This window comes from Calypte anna, chromosome 2, assembly GCF_003957555.1.
Source record: "Calypte anna isolate BGI_N300 chromosome 2, bCalAnn1_v1.p, whole genome shotgun sequence".
In the NCBI taxonomy this organism is placed as follows: Eukaryota; Metazoa; Chordata; class Aves; order Apodiformes; family Trochilidae; genus Calypte; species Calypte anna.
The window spans coordinates 60,844,073-60,856,610 of NC_044245.1; the positions used below are offsets into that span (position 1 = coordinate 60,844,073).

The 12,538-nt window shown below is 44.0% G+C and overlaps 1 protein-coding gene across 2 annotated transcripts in view; it reads right to left on the reverse strand.

Annotated features, from left to right (window-relative positions):
• The window catches only part of RAMP3 (receptor activity modifying protein 3), a 30,675-nt gene extending 18,417 nt beyond the window's left edge, over positions 1 to 12,258 (reverse strand). For both annotated transcript variants that reach the window (XM_030445639.1, XM_030445638.1), the window contains exon 1: positions 12,065 to 12,258. In XM_030445639.1, coding sequence (XP_030301499.1) covers positions 12,065 to 12,116 — 52 coding nt within the window. In that variant the 5' untranslated portion in view covers positions 12,117 to 12,258. The remainder of the gene's footprint in view (positions 1 to 12,064) is intronic.
• Positions 12,259 to 12,538: the final 280 nt, after the last annotated feature.

Genomic DNA, 12,538 nt, shown 5'->3' on the forward strand with positions numbered 1-12,538 from the left:
GCCTTCGTCTCTCTAATTTTCTTTCTACATGACCCAACTATATTCCTAAACTCTTCCTGAGTAGCCAGCTCTTTTTTCCATAGTCTGTAAGGTCTCTCTTTTACCCTAATTTCCTTCAATATCTCCCTGTTCAGCCAGACCAGTTGTCTTCCCTGCCAGGTTTCCTTTCAGCACTCAGGGATAGCTGCTCCTGAGTATTCAAGACTTGCTTCTTGAAGTATTCCCATCCCTCCTGGACCCCTTTGTTTTCAAGGGCTGTTTCCCAGGGTACACTCTGCATTAGTCTTCTGAATAGGCCAAAATCTGCCCTCCAGAAGTCCAATGTAGAGGTTTTACTGATGGCCCTCCTTGCATCCCTGAGTATTGAAAACTATTATTTCATGGTAACTGTGCCCCAGTGCCCTGGTTTGGGCCAGGATAAAGGTGATTTTCTGTCTTGTACTTTTGCTTTTAGTTAAGTCTCTTGTAAGTAGCTGCACTTGCTGAAATGAACAGCAAGTTTCTCAGACAGTGTGTGCTTCTAGGACTGATAACACTCCATGTTTATAGTTACTGCTAGAGACTGGTATGCAGAGCCAAGGACACTGCTCAGCTCTGAGGAACATTTTGCCCTCCAGAAAGAATAAAGAGGTCCCACCTGCAGCCCTCCTTTGGGGAGGAACGGACAGGATAGATGCCAGAAATGACCAGAGTATTCCATCCCATACACGTTACACTCAGTATAAATTTGAAGGATCACAAGGTTTTCCAGCTTCCAGCCTCCTGCCCTTCATGCTTTTCCTGCTTCCCTTTCTTCACCCGTTCCCTGTTTTCTTCAGCATCCTGGAAGGATTCCATCCATTCATCTGCCTGTGGTCCTGATCCATGCCAGCCCATATCTGTGTGTTCCAGCAGTTCCCTACTGCTGCTGACCCCAGGAATCCAGCCTGGACTTTCCCAGGGCTGTCCTGCAGCCTCACTGGTGACGTGAGAGTTATTGGGGGGAAAGAGGGGAGGGAACATGGTATCAATTTTCCTGTATATTTGTATATATTTAGTAATTTTTCCTATTTATCATTACTGTTTCATTAAAGCTGTGCAGTTTAGTTTCCAACCCATAAGTCTCTCTCCCTTATTCTCTCTCCTTTCTTTCTAACGGAGGAGAGAGATTAATAGAGAGCATCTGTGACTCGATTTAATTGCCGGGCCAGTGTTAAACCATGACACCCAGACAGCTTCCAACCACTACATCTCCCAGCCCCTCGCTGTTTGTGAAAAGAAGGTCTAGTGGGGCCCCATCCCTGGTAGGCTCATTTACCAGCTGGAGCAGGAAATGATCATCTATACACTCTAGGAATTTCATAGACTGCCTCTTTGCTGCTGTGTGAAGTTCCCAGCAGGCATCTGTCAGGTTAAAGTCACCCACAAGAACAAGGGCTGGTGTTTTTGAGACATTTGCCAGCTGCTTGTAGAATAATTCATCACTCTCATCATCCTGGTTGGGTGGTCTGTAACAGACTCCCACCAGGATATCAGCCTTGTTTGCCTTCCCCCTGATTCTGATCCACAGGCACTCAACCCTATTGTTACTGACCTCAAGTTCTACAGAGTCAAGAGACGTTCTAACGTATTGAGCTACTCCTCCACCTCTCCTACCTTGTCTGTCCCTTCTAAAGAGCTTGCAGCCAGCCATGGCAGCACTCCAGCACTCCAGTCATGGGAGTCAGCCCACCACATTTCCGTGATGGCGACTACATCACAGCTTTCCTACTGAACAATGGCTTCCAGCTCATCTTGTTTGTTACCCATATTGCATGCATTGATGTAAATGCACTTCAGCTGGGCTGCTCATTTCACTCTTAAGTCAAGCTTTCCACCCTTAGGCTCATTTCTGGAGAACCCAGCTTCAATCCCCTCCCTCTTCAAACCTAGTTTAAGCCCTCCTGATCAGCCCTAACAACTTACAGGATAACTTAACTTTTGCCCCTGCTAGATAGATAAAGCCCATCTCATTTGAGGACAGTAGGTACCATGGAATTTGCCCCATGATCAAAGAACCCAAAACCCTGACATTGACACCAGTCCCTAAGCCATGAATTAACTCGCTGGATCCTCCCGCTAGTTCCCTCACACATTGCTGTCATTAGGGGGATGGAGAACGCAACTTGCACTCCTGATCCCTTTACCAGTTGCCCCAAGGCCCTGAAGTCTCTCTTAACTGAATGTATGCTTCTTGTTACTACATCACCACTACCCACCTGAAAGACCAGAAGTGGGTAATAATCTGAAGGACTCACAAGGGTGGAGAGATTGCCTAAAATATCCTTAATCTGGGCACCAGGGAGACAGCAGACCTCTCTGTGAAGCCGGTTTGGTCTGCACATGGGGCTCTCTGCTCCCCTCAGCAGGGAGTCACATACTACAATGACCCCTCGACTTTTCTTTTTGGGGTCAGTTTTGATTGCTGTCCTGAGGTGAGTCAGCCTTGGTGATGCTTCTGGTTTTTGTGAGCCCTTGACCTTGCTTGCAACCAGATCCTCCCGCAGAGCCCCATACCTGTTCTGCAAGAGCACTGCAGGTGGTTCACTTCTTAGAGGAACATGCTTGCTCTGTTTTCTTTTTTGTTGGTCAGTGACCTGTTCCCATTGACCCTCCTCCTGTGGGTTACTGTGAAAGGGCTGGGGGGCTTGCATATGAGAGGATATGGGATCCTCTGCTCCCCTCAGTTATTTCCTGCTCTGGTTTTGGAGAGATCATTTGAAGACTGTTATCAATTTCCCTCTCACTCTCCCTGGTGTTTCTTAGCCTACTCATCTCTTCCCCAAGTTCCACCACCTCATCTTGAAGCTGTGCCACCCAGCTAAGCAGGTCACCAGCCTGCTCACACCACACACAGCCATAGTCAGAGATGTCCCCTGCTGCCAGTGCAAGGCTGTGGCATTCCTCATAGCCTGTGGCCTGGATACCAATATCCATTTTGGTGGGTGCTGGGATCACAGTCTTCTGCCTCCGAGTAGCCACCATTCCTCCTGGAGTAAATTGCAGCTCCCCGGCTCCCTGTCTGCACGAACTGTCCCAGGCGAACTGCCCTGAAGCCTCCATTTTCCCGCTCCTGATCTCTGTGCTCCTCAGGGATGTTTAAAAAGGCTTGCCTGGACATGGCCCTCGCTACGCCTGACTGGTTGAGAAAGCAAGCTTCCAGGTTTCTTCCTGCGGTTCTGGGCAGCTGTACAGAGTGTCCTGATCTCAGGAACCCCACCCTGTACCGCTTGATCCCACAGCTAGCCCCTGAGCTTACTTCATTTTTTTTTTCTCTCTTACTGCCTATGCTGGTCGCTGAACCAAGTGCCTACCAAATCAAGGCTCACAGGTTTGTGGTCACATAGCCCCCTGCTCACTGGAAAATGTGCTTTTTGCATTTTCTGATCTGCTTATAATAAAGTCACACAGGATATTTTGTATCTATCTTCAACCCACAGAATCCAAATACCTTCAGAGAATGGTCAAATAATAACCTAGACCATCACATGCTATCATGCCCACCCCTCTTTGATTTCTTTACTTCCAGATACTCAACTCAAAACAATGATGTAATCAAGAGATGACAGCTTGTTGGCTGTGATAGTCTACACTAAAGGCTGAAGGATTCTAGCAGGTCTTTCCATCACATCACATCACATCACATCACATCACATCACATCACATTACAAGATACACAGAGGAAGCAAAGTGGGTCACAGTGTATGAAGATATTGCCATGATCTCAAAGTTGCCATACACTCCTCCTACCTGAACCAGTATCTAAAGGAGGGGAAAGGAGGTTCAGTTTAAATGTACCAGTTTCCTACAGATTAAATCATGTTAATAATGCACCACAGCAATGGCCTTCGACTTTTATTTTCTCTATATAGTGGAGCAGCATGTATGATTTTTCCTAGCAGTAGTGGATTCTAATGTGAAGGCACAACCAAATAGGAGCCAGAGCAAGAGGCAAAGGAAAGCACCACCAAATCAAAAATGGAGAAAAATAGGTTTGTAGAGTCTTAAAAAAAAACGGAAAAGATAAGCAAGATAAGTAACAGCAAAAAAAAGAAAATCTAGAAAAAAACCCCCAAGTTTTTATTAACTACATACTTCAAAATCTTGTATATTAAAAAAAAAAAATAAAAAAAAATCTGATCCTACACCTTCACTGCAGCCTCTCATTAATCTGATCTCTGATTCTGTGAACAGACATTCATCTCACATTAAAAAGGGAATTCAGAATGGGATTCACAGCAAAATGCAAATTCACAATTGTGATATATGAAAGGGCAATTGTCCTATAACTTTTCAAGTATATAAACTTACATTTTTCTGTTAACTGGGTAAATATTTCTCAATATTTATTTCCTGCTATATTGTTGTTATTCACTGGTATTTTTTTCCCAGTGACTCAAAAGTAGCACTGAAAGTCTTTATATTGCAGCTACTTCGTAAATCCCAGCATATGAATTACTGTGTGTTCTTCCTACTCCATGTTTCTCCATACACTTCATTAAAAATTCTGAAAAAAATGCATAAGAATATTATGTTAGAATGATAGACTCTTACTGTCCCTTGTTTGAACATTTCTTCAGGATGCTGTATTTAGTGAAAGAATAGTTTTTTAACAGCTTCAATAATTTCCCAGAATACAGATATAAAAGAATTTGTTTTACTTGACCAGTGCATGCAGGTTTTCACCAGCAATTACAGCAGTGTAATCCTTTATTCTTCTAAATTTGTGAAGTCTGATTAAAAAACATATTTTCATCAACCATAATTTTCATCAGAAAAAAAGAACATATGACCTCAATTAAACCCTGTGTCAAGACCCTATTTCTGTAACTCTTTTTAAAGATAATTAAATTACCATCATATAATCTTTAACTACATGTCAAGAAATCAGATTAATGTTGGAAGTTTGCACTAAACAGAGATGTGCAGCTGCAGAATCTGAAGTTTTATTGATAGCACTGTATAACTTTAAAAGAACTGCTCTGACATGTAGCTCATGAAAGCAATTATAACTGCAGTTTGAAATGGCAACTGCTGCTCTGCAGTCACGTAGCTATGATTTGTTGGAAACACAGGAGAGATTAATATTTTGTTAATTTTTGTCATACTGATCAAATCTCATTACCCAGATTTCTTCTACACACCTGACTTCAAATACAGAAGAAATTAATCTTATAGAAGTGTATCAATGTTTCTCCAGGTATTTAAATGTTGCATAAAGTTAACTGTTGCATAGGTGGTATTAAAAATCATGGTAAAATCATCAATCTATTGATATAAAACCCAAGTGACACTATTACAGGCTTTCTGGCAGGAATGCAGACACACTTTAGGGTATCTAAAGCATAAGAAACTCCCATGGAAATAACTTCATCTATACTGAGACAATGTCTAGAGGCATCCTACTGCATCAGAAAAAAACTAGTCACAACTGGGGTAAGGTTTCTTTTCACCTGTCTTCCTGGGTGCTAAAGAGCTCAAGAGCCTCATTTCACTAGTGTCTGTAAGAAAACAGAAGGAAAATATAAGCTAACACAGGCACCATGTAGCTCTCTTTCAAAGACTTCTTTAAAGACCCCCTTTCAGGAAAGTCAAATGTATGTGTCCAAGATTCCTCAGATTCTGAAGAGGCTGAGTAATGGGAAATTTAATGGGAAGGCCCACAAAGGGGCCATGAAGGTCTAAAACTTCCTGCTTTGCATAACAGTTTCTTCAAATATATTTTATTAAACCCACTTCTTTGCCTACGTAAGCTCTCCTTCTGGCTTTTCATAATGGCACGTGAAGGTACATCTCTCTGTTCCAATTTTGCATCACATTAAGGCACACAGTTTTCTATCATGAGCTCATGTGCAATGTTGGCAGGAGGGGCAGAGGTGGACCAAGTTAGTATATGGCCATGGAGTTGGGAGTGCAGAAACTGGTCCCAACAGTAAAAGAAACAGGTCAAAAAACTTCCCATTTCCATCCTTTAGGCTAACAGCCAAGGTTTGCTACTCCAGTTTCTGGGAGAAAAGGGGCTGATCCTTAGCTAACATAGAAGAGTACTCATCGAGTTTTCATTCCCTCAGTCTGCTAAGGAGCTGACTGACACTTACTTACCAGTCATGAAGACAGAGTTACTGAAACAGATTTGGCTTAACACCCACAGTACCACTGCCTGAAACTCAAGAGGAGAGTCTTACACATTGGTAGCTTCCTACAGGGTGTGGAAGCTTGAAGCAATCTGTTTCTCAACACACCTTGTTCAAGTGCCATAGTGAGCTGGCTGATCCTCCTTCTGCAGCCTATGCTTAATGATCAAGCCTTTTATCTTTACTGCCCTTATGGGCCTATTCATACCCCCAGAAACTGCAGCTCTGAGTTATTTTTTGAATGTTAAGTTGCTTCTCCGAGCTCAAGTCTGATTCCAGCTAATCACACCAGGATGCAAACACCCTTAACTGAGATAACAAAGAGATATTTTAGCATGAAATTGCTATATAGATGGACAAAGCATAAATTTCTGCTATGAAAACATGTTAAACACACATAGGGAAAAACACACATAGGTGATGAGCTGGGGTGAATCAGCATGGGCAAGAGCCTCTCTCCCCCACCTCCAACTAGGCAGAGCCACAGGTGGAAAACATGCCCCATCAGTGGCTCTGAAGTGGCAAGAAATGAGTCAGGGAATGCAGACAGCAGCAGGAGATAAGGACAGAGAGAGGATGGGAGAAAAGGCAACCCAGTATGTAGGCCCAGAGGACATATAAGAAACAGACAGTAAGCCAGGATCACTTACGGTGTAGCTCAGGCCACAATGTGTGACACAGGCCCCATATATGTAGGCAAACAGGGACCCAGGGCTGTTCAGGGCACTGGTAATGCACTTAAGAGTACTGATGGCATTTTACCAAGTAGCCTGCAAAGCACAGATTTCCACCTGTACTTAATGAATGTGATTCAAAAGCTTGTCCCACTGGATACCTCTACCTACTACACAGTAAAATGCATGTACATATTTATGGAGAAAATAAAATGGATCTTCTCAGATGGCTCACCTTAAAAGAGAAAGCTAATATGAATGACTATATTGGTTGAAGTCTACAGGCTCCTGCAAAAGTACAGAAAGGAAAAACAATGCTATTGGTACAAAACTAAAGCCCAACCCAATCATCTTTAAATAATCCTCGCTACAAAATATTTTGTCTTATTTTGTTCTTGGCAACTGTCCTTTTGACACTTTTGCCTTATAAGACAAGAGCTAGCGAGTGAGGGACAGGGCCAGGCCTTAAAAATGTCATCACATAGTGTGAAAGAGGCTAAGGAAATGAGGCAACTGATTTTCACAAAGCCAGGCAATGACAGGAACCAAACACAAAGGAAAAATGCCAAGAATAAACAGAAGCTTGCAAAAAATAAAATGCATGTAACTGAAATAAGAGATGGTATTTTTTTATAGCCGGTGGCTTTCAGATAGTGGATAAACTACACATTCCCACAGCAGAATCAATTGCTTCAAGTAAACTCTCTTCACATTGTTTTAGAAGAGTGGTATAGACAAATGTGCTCCTTGATGAAAATCCTAACTGAAGATCCTTCCAGCGAGTAAAACCAAAGATGAATACAAAGAGTTCCTCTGTTTCTAGAGCAGAAATAAACCTGTGGCACTAGCAACAGTTTAAAGATGACACCTGAAAATAATAACGTAGCGACCATGATCAAAGGTGTCTCTAAGTTCCAGAGGACTATGCTCCTCAGAAGGTGCTATAGAGTCAGCAGAGATGAGCAGAACAGTTTTGTGAAGAAATTCAAACCTTCTCTGGCTGGATCCATTTCCATGCGTGTTCCCCTCCACTTCTGTGCATGTTCCCCAGCATGTACAGTAAAGGTTGTTATTTGAGACGCATATATAGGTCCTCCAGAGGTTTCATGCTCCTCATTGCTACCTAACTTCTGCCTCTGAGGCCCGGGACTTGGGATACAGTGATTATCACATAGATTTATAATCTTGATAACCAAACAGATAATAGCTCTTCACAATTTATGATTACAGATAATTATAATTCTAGCAAGAGGAGGTGAACAGCTTTATTTTTCATCCTCTAAATATCTTCATTTCTTTAGGTTCATTATAGCCTAGTCATGTACTGCTACTGCATTCTCCATTTTTACATCCATTATGGTAATAATGACAGAGCTAGCATGAAATCCAAATTCACAAGAAGGAATCAGCATCATGCTGAGTACAGTGTGACCCCAGTAACAGTCCTGTGCCAAGACCTCTGTCTCACCACTATGTCCTTCTCCCAGAAAGTGTTGCCAAAACGACTGAAGAACATGAAAATCTCTCTCTGCCCAAAAGATTAATTTTGAAATGTGCCTTCTCTCTGGTACACTAAAAAATGAGGCAGCATAGTTCAGATTTATTCAGACAGCTTGCAGTTACTGTGGAGAGACACATCCAAACAGCATGAAAAATGTGATTGCCACTGAAGTTGGTCATCCACATCCAGAACCTCAGTCTGACACTGTATATCACCAGATCACCTGGAAACACATATTTGATTCAATGGAAACCCATTATTACAACCCAGCTTCCTGTCATTAGTCAAAAAGGCTGGAAAATACAAAAGAAAGTAGGATGCAACAAGGCTTTCCTATAATTAGGAAACATCTGGTCAGCACCATACTGGCTGTATCCATCCACTGGTGAATCAGTGGATCAAGTGTAAAAAAACTGTCTCTTGAGGCAAACGAGGACTCTAATCTGCTGCTGTGGTGTAGACTGAAAGATCAGCCAAACAAGTTTTTAATATTTTTTTTCTTCTTGTAATTAACCTCAGGAAGGTGAAATGACTCATGAAGGTTTCACAACGAGGGTCAGGGCACACTACCTTCCTGAGGAAGTGTTTAAAACCATGGCATACTTGAAGGCATTCCCTCATCGGACAGAACATTTAAATCAGGATACTTCTATCACAGAAGGCCTGAGAAAATAATTTTTCTTTTTCTGACCAGACAACAAAACCCCCCGCCCTGTACATACACCTTCTCTTCACACTGTGTGTACTCCTCTCGTAGACTCATACTGCTGTTACATACCCTGTTGAGTCAATACATCAACATATGGATCAGGAGACACAGAAAGGGTGTGGATGGTGACAAGGCTGTCTGGATCCAACAGCAAGCCGGAATAGAGTTTGCATTTGCACTTGGTGCTTTGCTTTCAGCATGGATGTTTATGGGGTCTGCTGACAGTGTTGGTGTTAAAAATTCAGAAAATGAAACATCGTTTTAGTAGAGAAGTGTTTATGTTAAAACTCTCTGTTTTGTTTGTTTGGGGTTTTTTGTTTGTTTTCAAACTTCAACAAAATTATTTCATGTTCGCTTTTTATCCCCTCAGAAGAGCCCAAACACCCCTGGAGTTACAGATGCCATGTTCCAGCAAGGGGAGCTCAGGATCTTACAGAATGGAGCCTTTAACACAATTTTTTCATGATTATTTGCAGGAAGAGATATGGTCTTTAAGACAGAAAGCAAGAAAGGGAGCCTGGAGCCAGGTTCTGTTCCCAGCTTTTCAATTGTCTGGTTGTTCACCTCTAGCCAAAATGCTAAGCCTCTCTAACTACTGTGAAACAGGATTTTGAAATGCAAACAACTATAGACAGTCTTTGGAATCTGCATAGGAAAACTGTTCCACAGAAGAATCGCACAATCATTCTCTATGAGTACATAATACATACACATACTGAGAAAGACTGCTCTAGAATTTAAAAAAATATCCAGCTTTATTCTGGTAGCAATTTTCTAGCCATATACTAAAGCAAAACTAAGTAAAAGTTGAAGAAGCAAACGTTTGGACAGGGATGTCAAAACAGCAACTACTCCTGTAAATAACCTATCTGGTCTGTTACAAATCTTTGTAAATTCCTGCAGATCTGCTAAGAAAACTACAGAGGATTTCACCTGACAGCTGGCATTTCCATCTCTGCATCTCACCCTATTCTGGATGTTGTCAGCACTTCATAGGGGAAACAGTACTGATGACATCCCCGTGTACCAGGTTCTCCAGTTCACACATTCCTTCCCCACCAATACACTTTATCCGCACACCTCCCACACACTACAGAAAATCCAATTTCTGTAATCACTGGGCTTCCAACAAACACACTGCCTTTTTTTGCCATCCTCTCTAAGGAGGGGCAACACAGCAGAGGGTTCTACATAGCGATAACATTTCAAAAGCCCCAGGCAGTAAGATAGGCAGAAAGCAGTGGTCTGAGGTTACAGAAGTACCATCACAGGCCCCACCCACACAGGCTTACCACTGGATTCAGTGAATCCACAGAGTGAATCCACACTGAGTTTTACCATTGTGAGAGAGGTCGTGGGTCTCTAGTTAATAAAAATAAGCCATTATGCTAAGCATATTCAATTCAAGATAAAATCTTCCCCAAATATGTGATATTAAAAGTGTGTCTGTATTACTCAAAGAAGAATTCTAGTTTTCTACCACTTAAAGCTTGCCTCTAAAAACCTCAGTTTCATATCATAAAACTTCCAGGGCTTTTCTACTAGGAAATTAGCCTAATTTCCTTAGTTCTTTATTATAATTATCCTTTCCAACATCCAGCACAAGTAATACATCACAAGTTAACAGATAATCTTTGTGTGTGTGTGTGTGTGTGTGTTACTCTGTTAAGAAAGCAACTAGCACAACCACGAATGTCTAGCACTATTGATTTACCTGTGTTTCTTAGGTAGAAAATGTCTTTCTGTAGCCTTCTGAACTACAGGGACACTTGTTCCACTCATTCTCTGACAGTACATCTCCAGTGAGCAATTTACTTTGTGAAAGTCACAGCAACATCAGGTCTCTCTATACAAAAAGATTACTGCCTGGTTCCCTGAGTTCAAGACTGCATTAATTTTTTTTTTTTTTAATTCTTTTTCAGCTGGGAAACAACAAGAAAAAACCCTGGGCAATTAAGGTAAGATTTTAGCAGCCCTCAAGCCACAAAGAATCAGAAAATCTATGCATTTGATAAATCATGCTTTTGCTAAGCCAGGTTAATACGATGCTACTTAACACGGTCAATATAACCATCCATGTATTTTTTGATCTTTTAATAAGATGTCCAGTGTTTACCAGCTTTGTGCTTTGGAAGGGACATAAAGTTAGCAAACAAAGTCATAAAGTCCTCAGATAACCCTTCATGCAAGGCCTGATTTTCTTCTCCCCTATATGTGAACTCGTGGGAATTCACTACATTTCTGAGTTTCCTATTGGGTGAAGATCAGAACTTAACTTCTCACGGCAACTTTTGACCTGGCTGCATTATACAAAACCTGGAAGTACTAAACCGAGTCACCTGACAAGTTAAAAAACACAGCATTTTTAGCAGCAGAGTTACTCTCTTATTAAGTGAAAGATCTGATAGATGTCCACACTTTCACAGCTGCCTATTCCTAACTGAAACCACTCTAACGGGAATCAACCCCTCGCCTGCAGCAGAAAATCTTCCTTAACAGCCAAACCCGCCTCCCTAGAATCGGATTCGGGATCCAAGCCGGAAAGCCTGACTAAAGCTAGAAGCTGGTGAGATCATTTTTCCTGGGACGCTGCTTTCCCTGTGCCATTATTTCGGGGCTCCTCCGCGGCGCTGGATAGCTGGCAGCGGGATGCCGGACTCGACCATCCTCAGCTCCGGACCCCGGCCGCGCTGCCGCCGCTCTCCTCGGGACGGAGAACCGCGGAGGTGAAATAGCCCCGCGCAACGGCCGCACCCACCCGCAAGGCCTTTTCTGCTGCTCTCTGGGCGGCCCCCGCAAGGGACCCCCGAAGAAAGGACTCCTCCCCAATGGATGCTCCTGCAAGGGGAGCCGGGGAGCTCCCCTGGCCTCGGCAGAAACCGCTTCCTGTGGGGGCCGCGGACACACGGGGACAACGCCCGGCCAGTCCCCGCCGACCCTGCCAGGCGGCTGCCAGGTTCCCGGGGCGGAGGCGGCGAGCCCCGTCGCACCCTGCCGGGATGCCCTTGGCCGGCTCCCTACCACTTACCCCACAGCAGCACGACCGGAAGCTGCCGCCGGCGGCAGCAGGGCACCTCCATCCCGGCGAGGGGCCGCAGAGGACGGAGCCCGCATGTGGCAGCCGGACCGCACCCGCGCAGCTCTCGGGCGCGAACCCGCCTCAGCCCCCGCGCCGGGGAGGTTCCTCTTCATACCTCGGCATCTAGCCCGGGCGGCGGCGGTGGCGGGTGCGGAGCGGAGCAGTTCCTCTGTCCCTGAGGTGCTCCCGAGTGCCGAGGGTGGAAGGATGGAGGGAGTGCGACCCCACGGGCGGGAGGGGCGTGCGCCGCCGAGTGCCTGCACCGGGAGAGGGGGCGGCTGTCTCGGAGGTTTCGGGAGGGGGTTGTGCATGCGCGGGAAGCGTGCGCCTCTCTGCAAGAGAATCCCTGCCTTCAGCTCTTCCCAAAGCTACAGTAAGCGGGCTGCCTTTCCAAACCTTGGGACCGGGTGCGTGTTCGTGGGA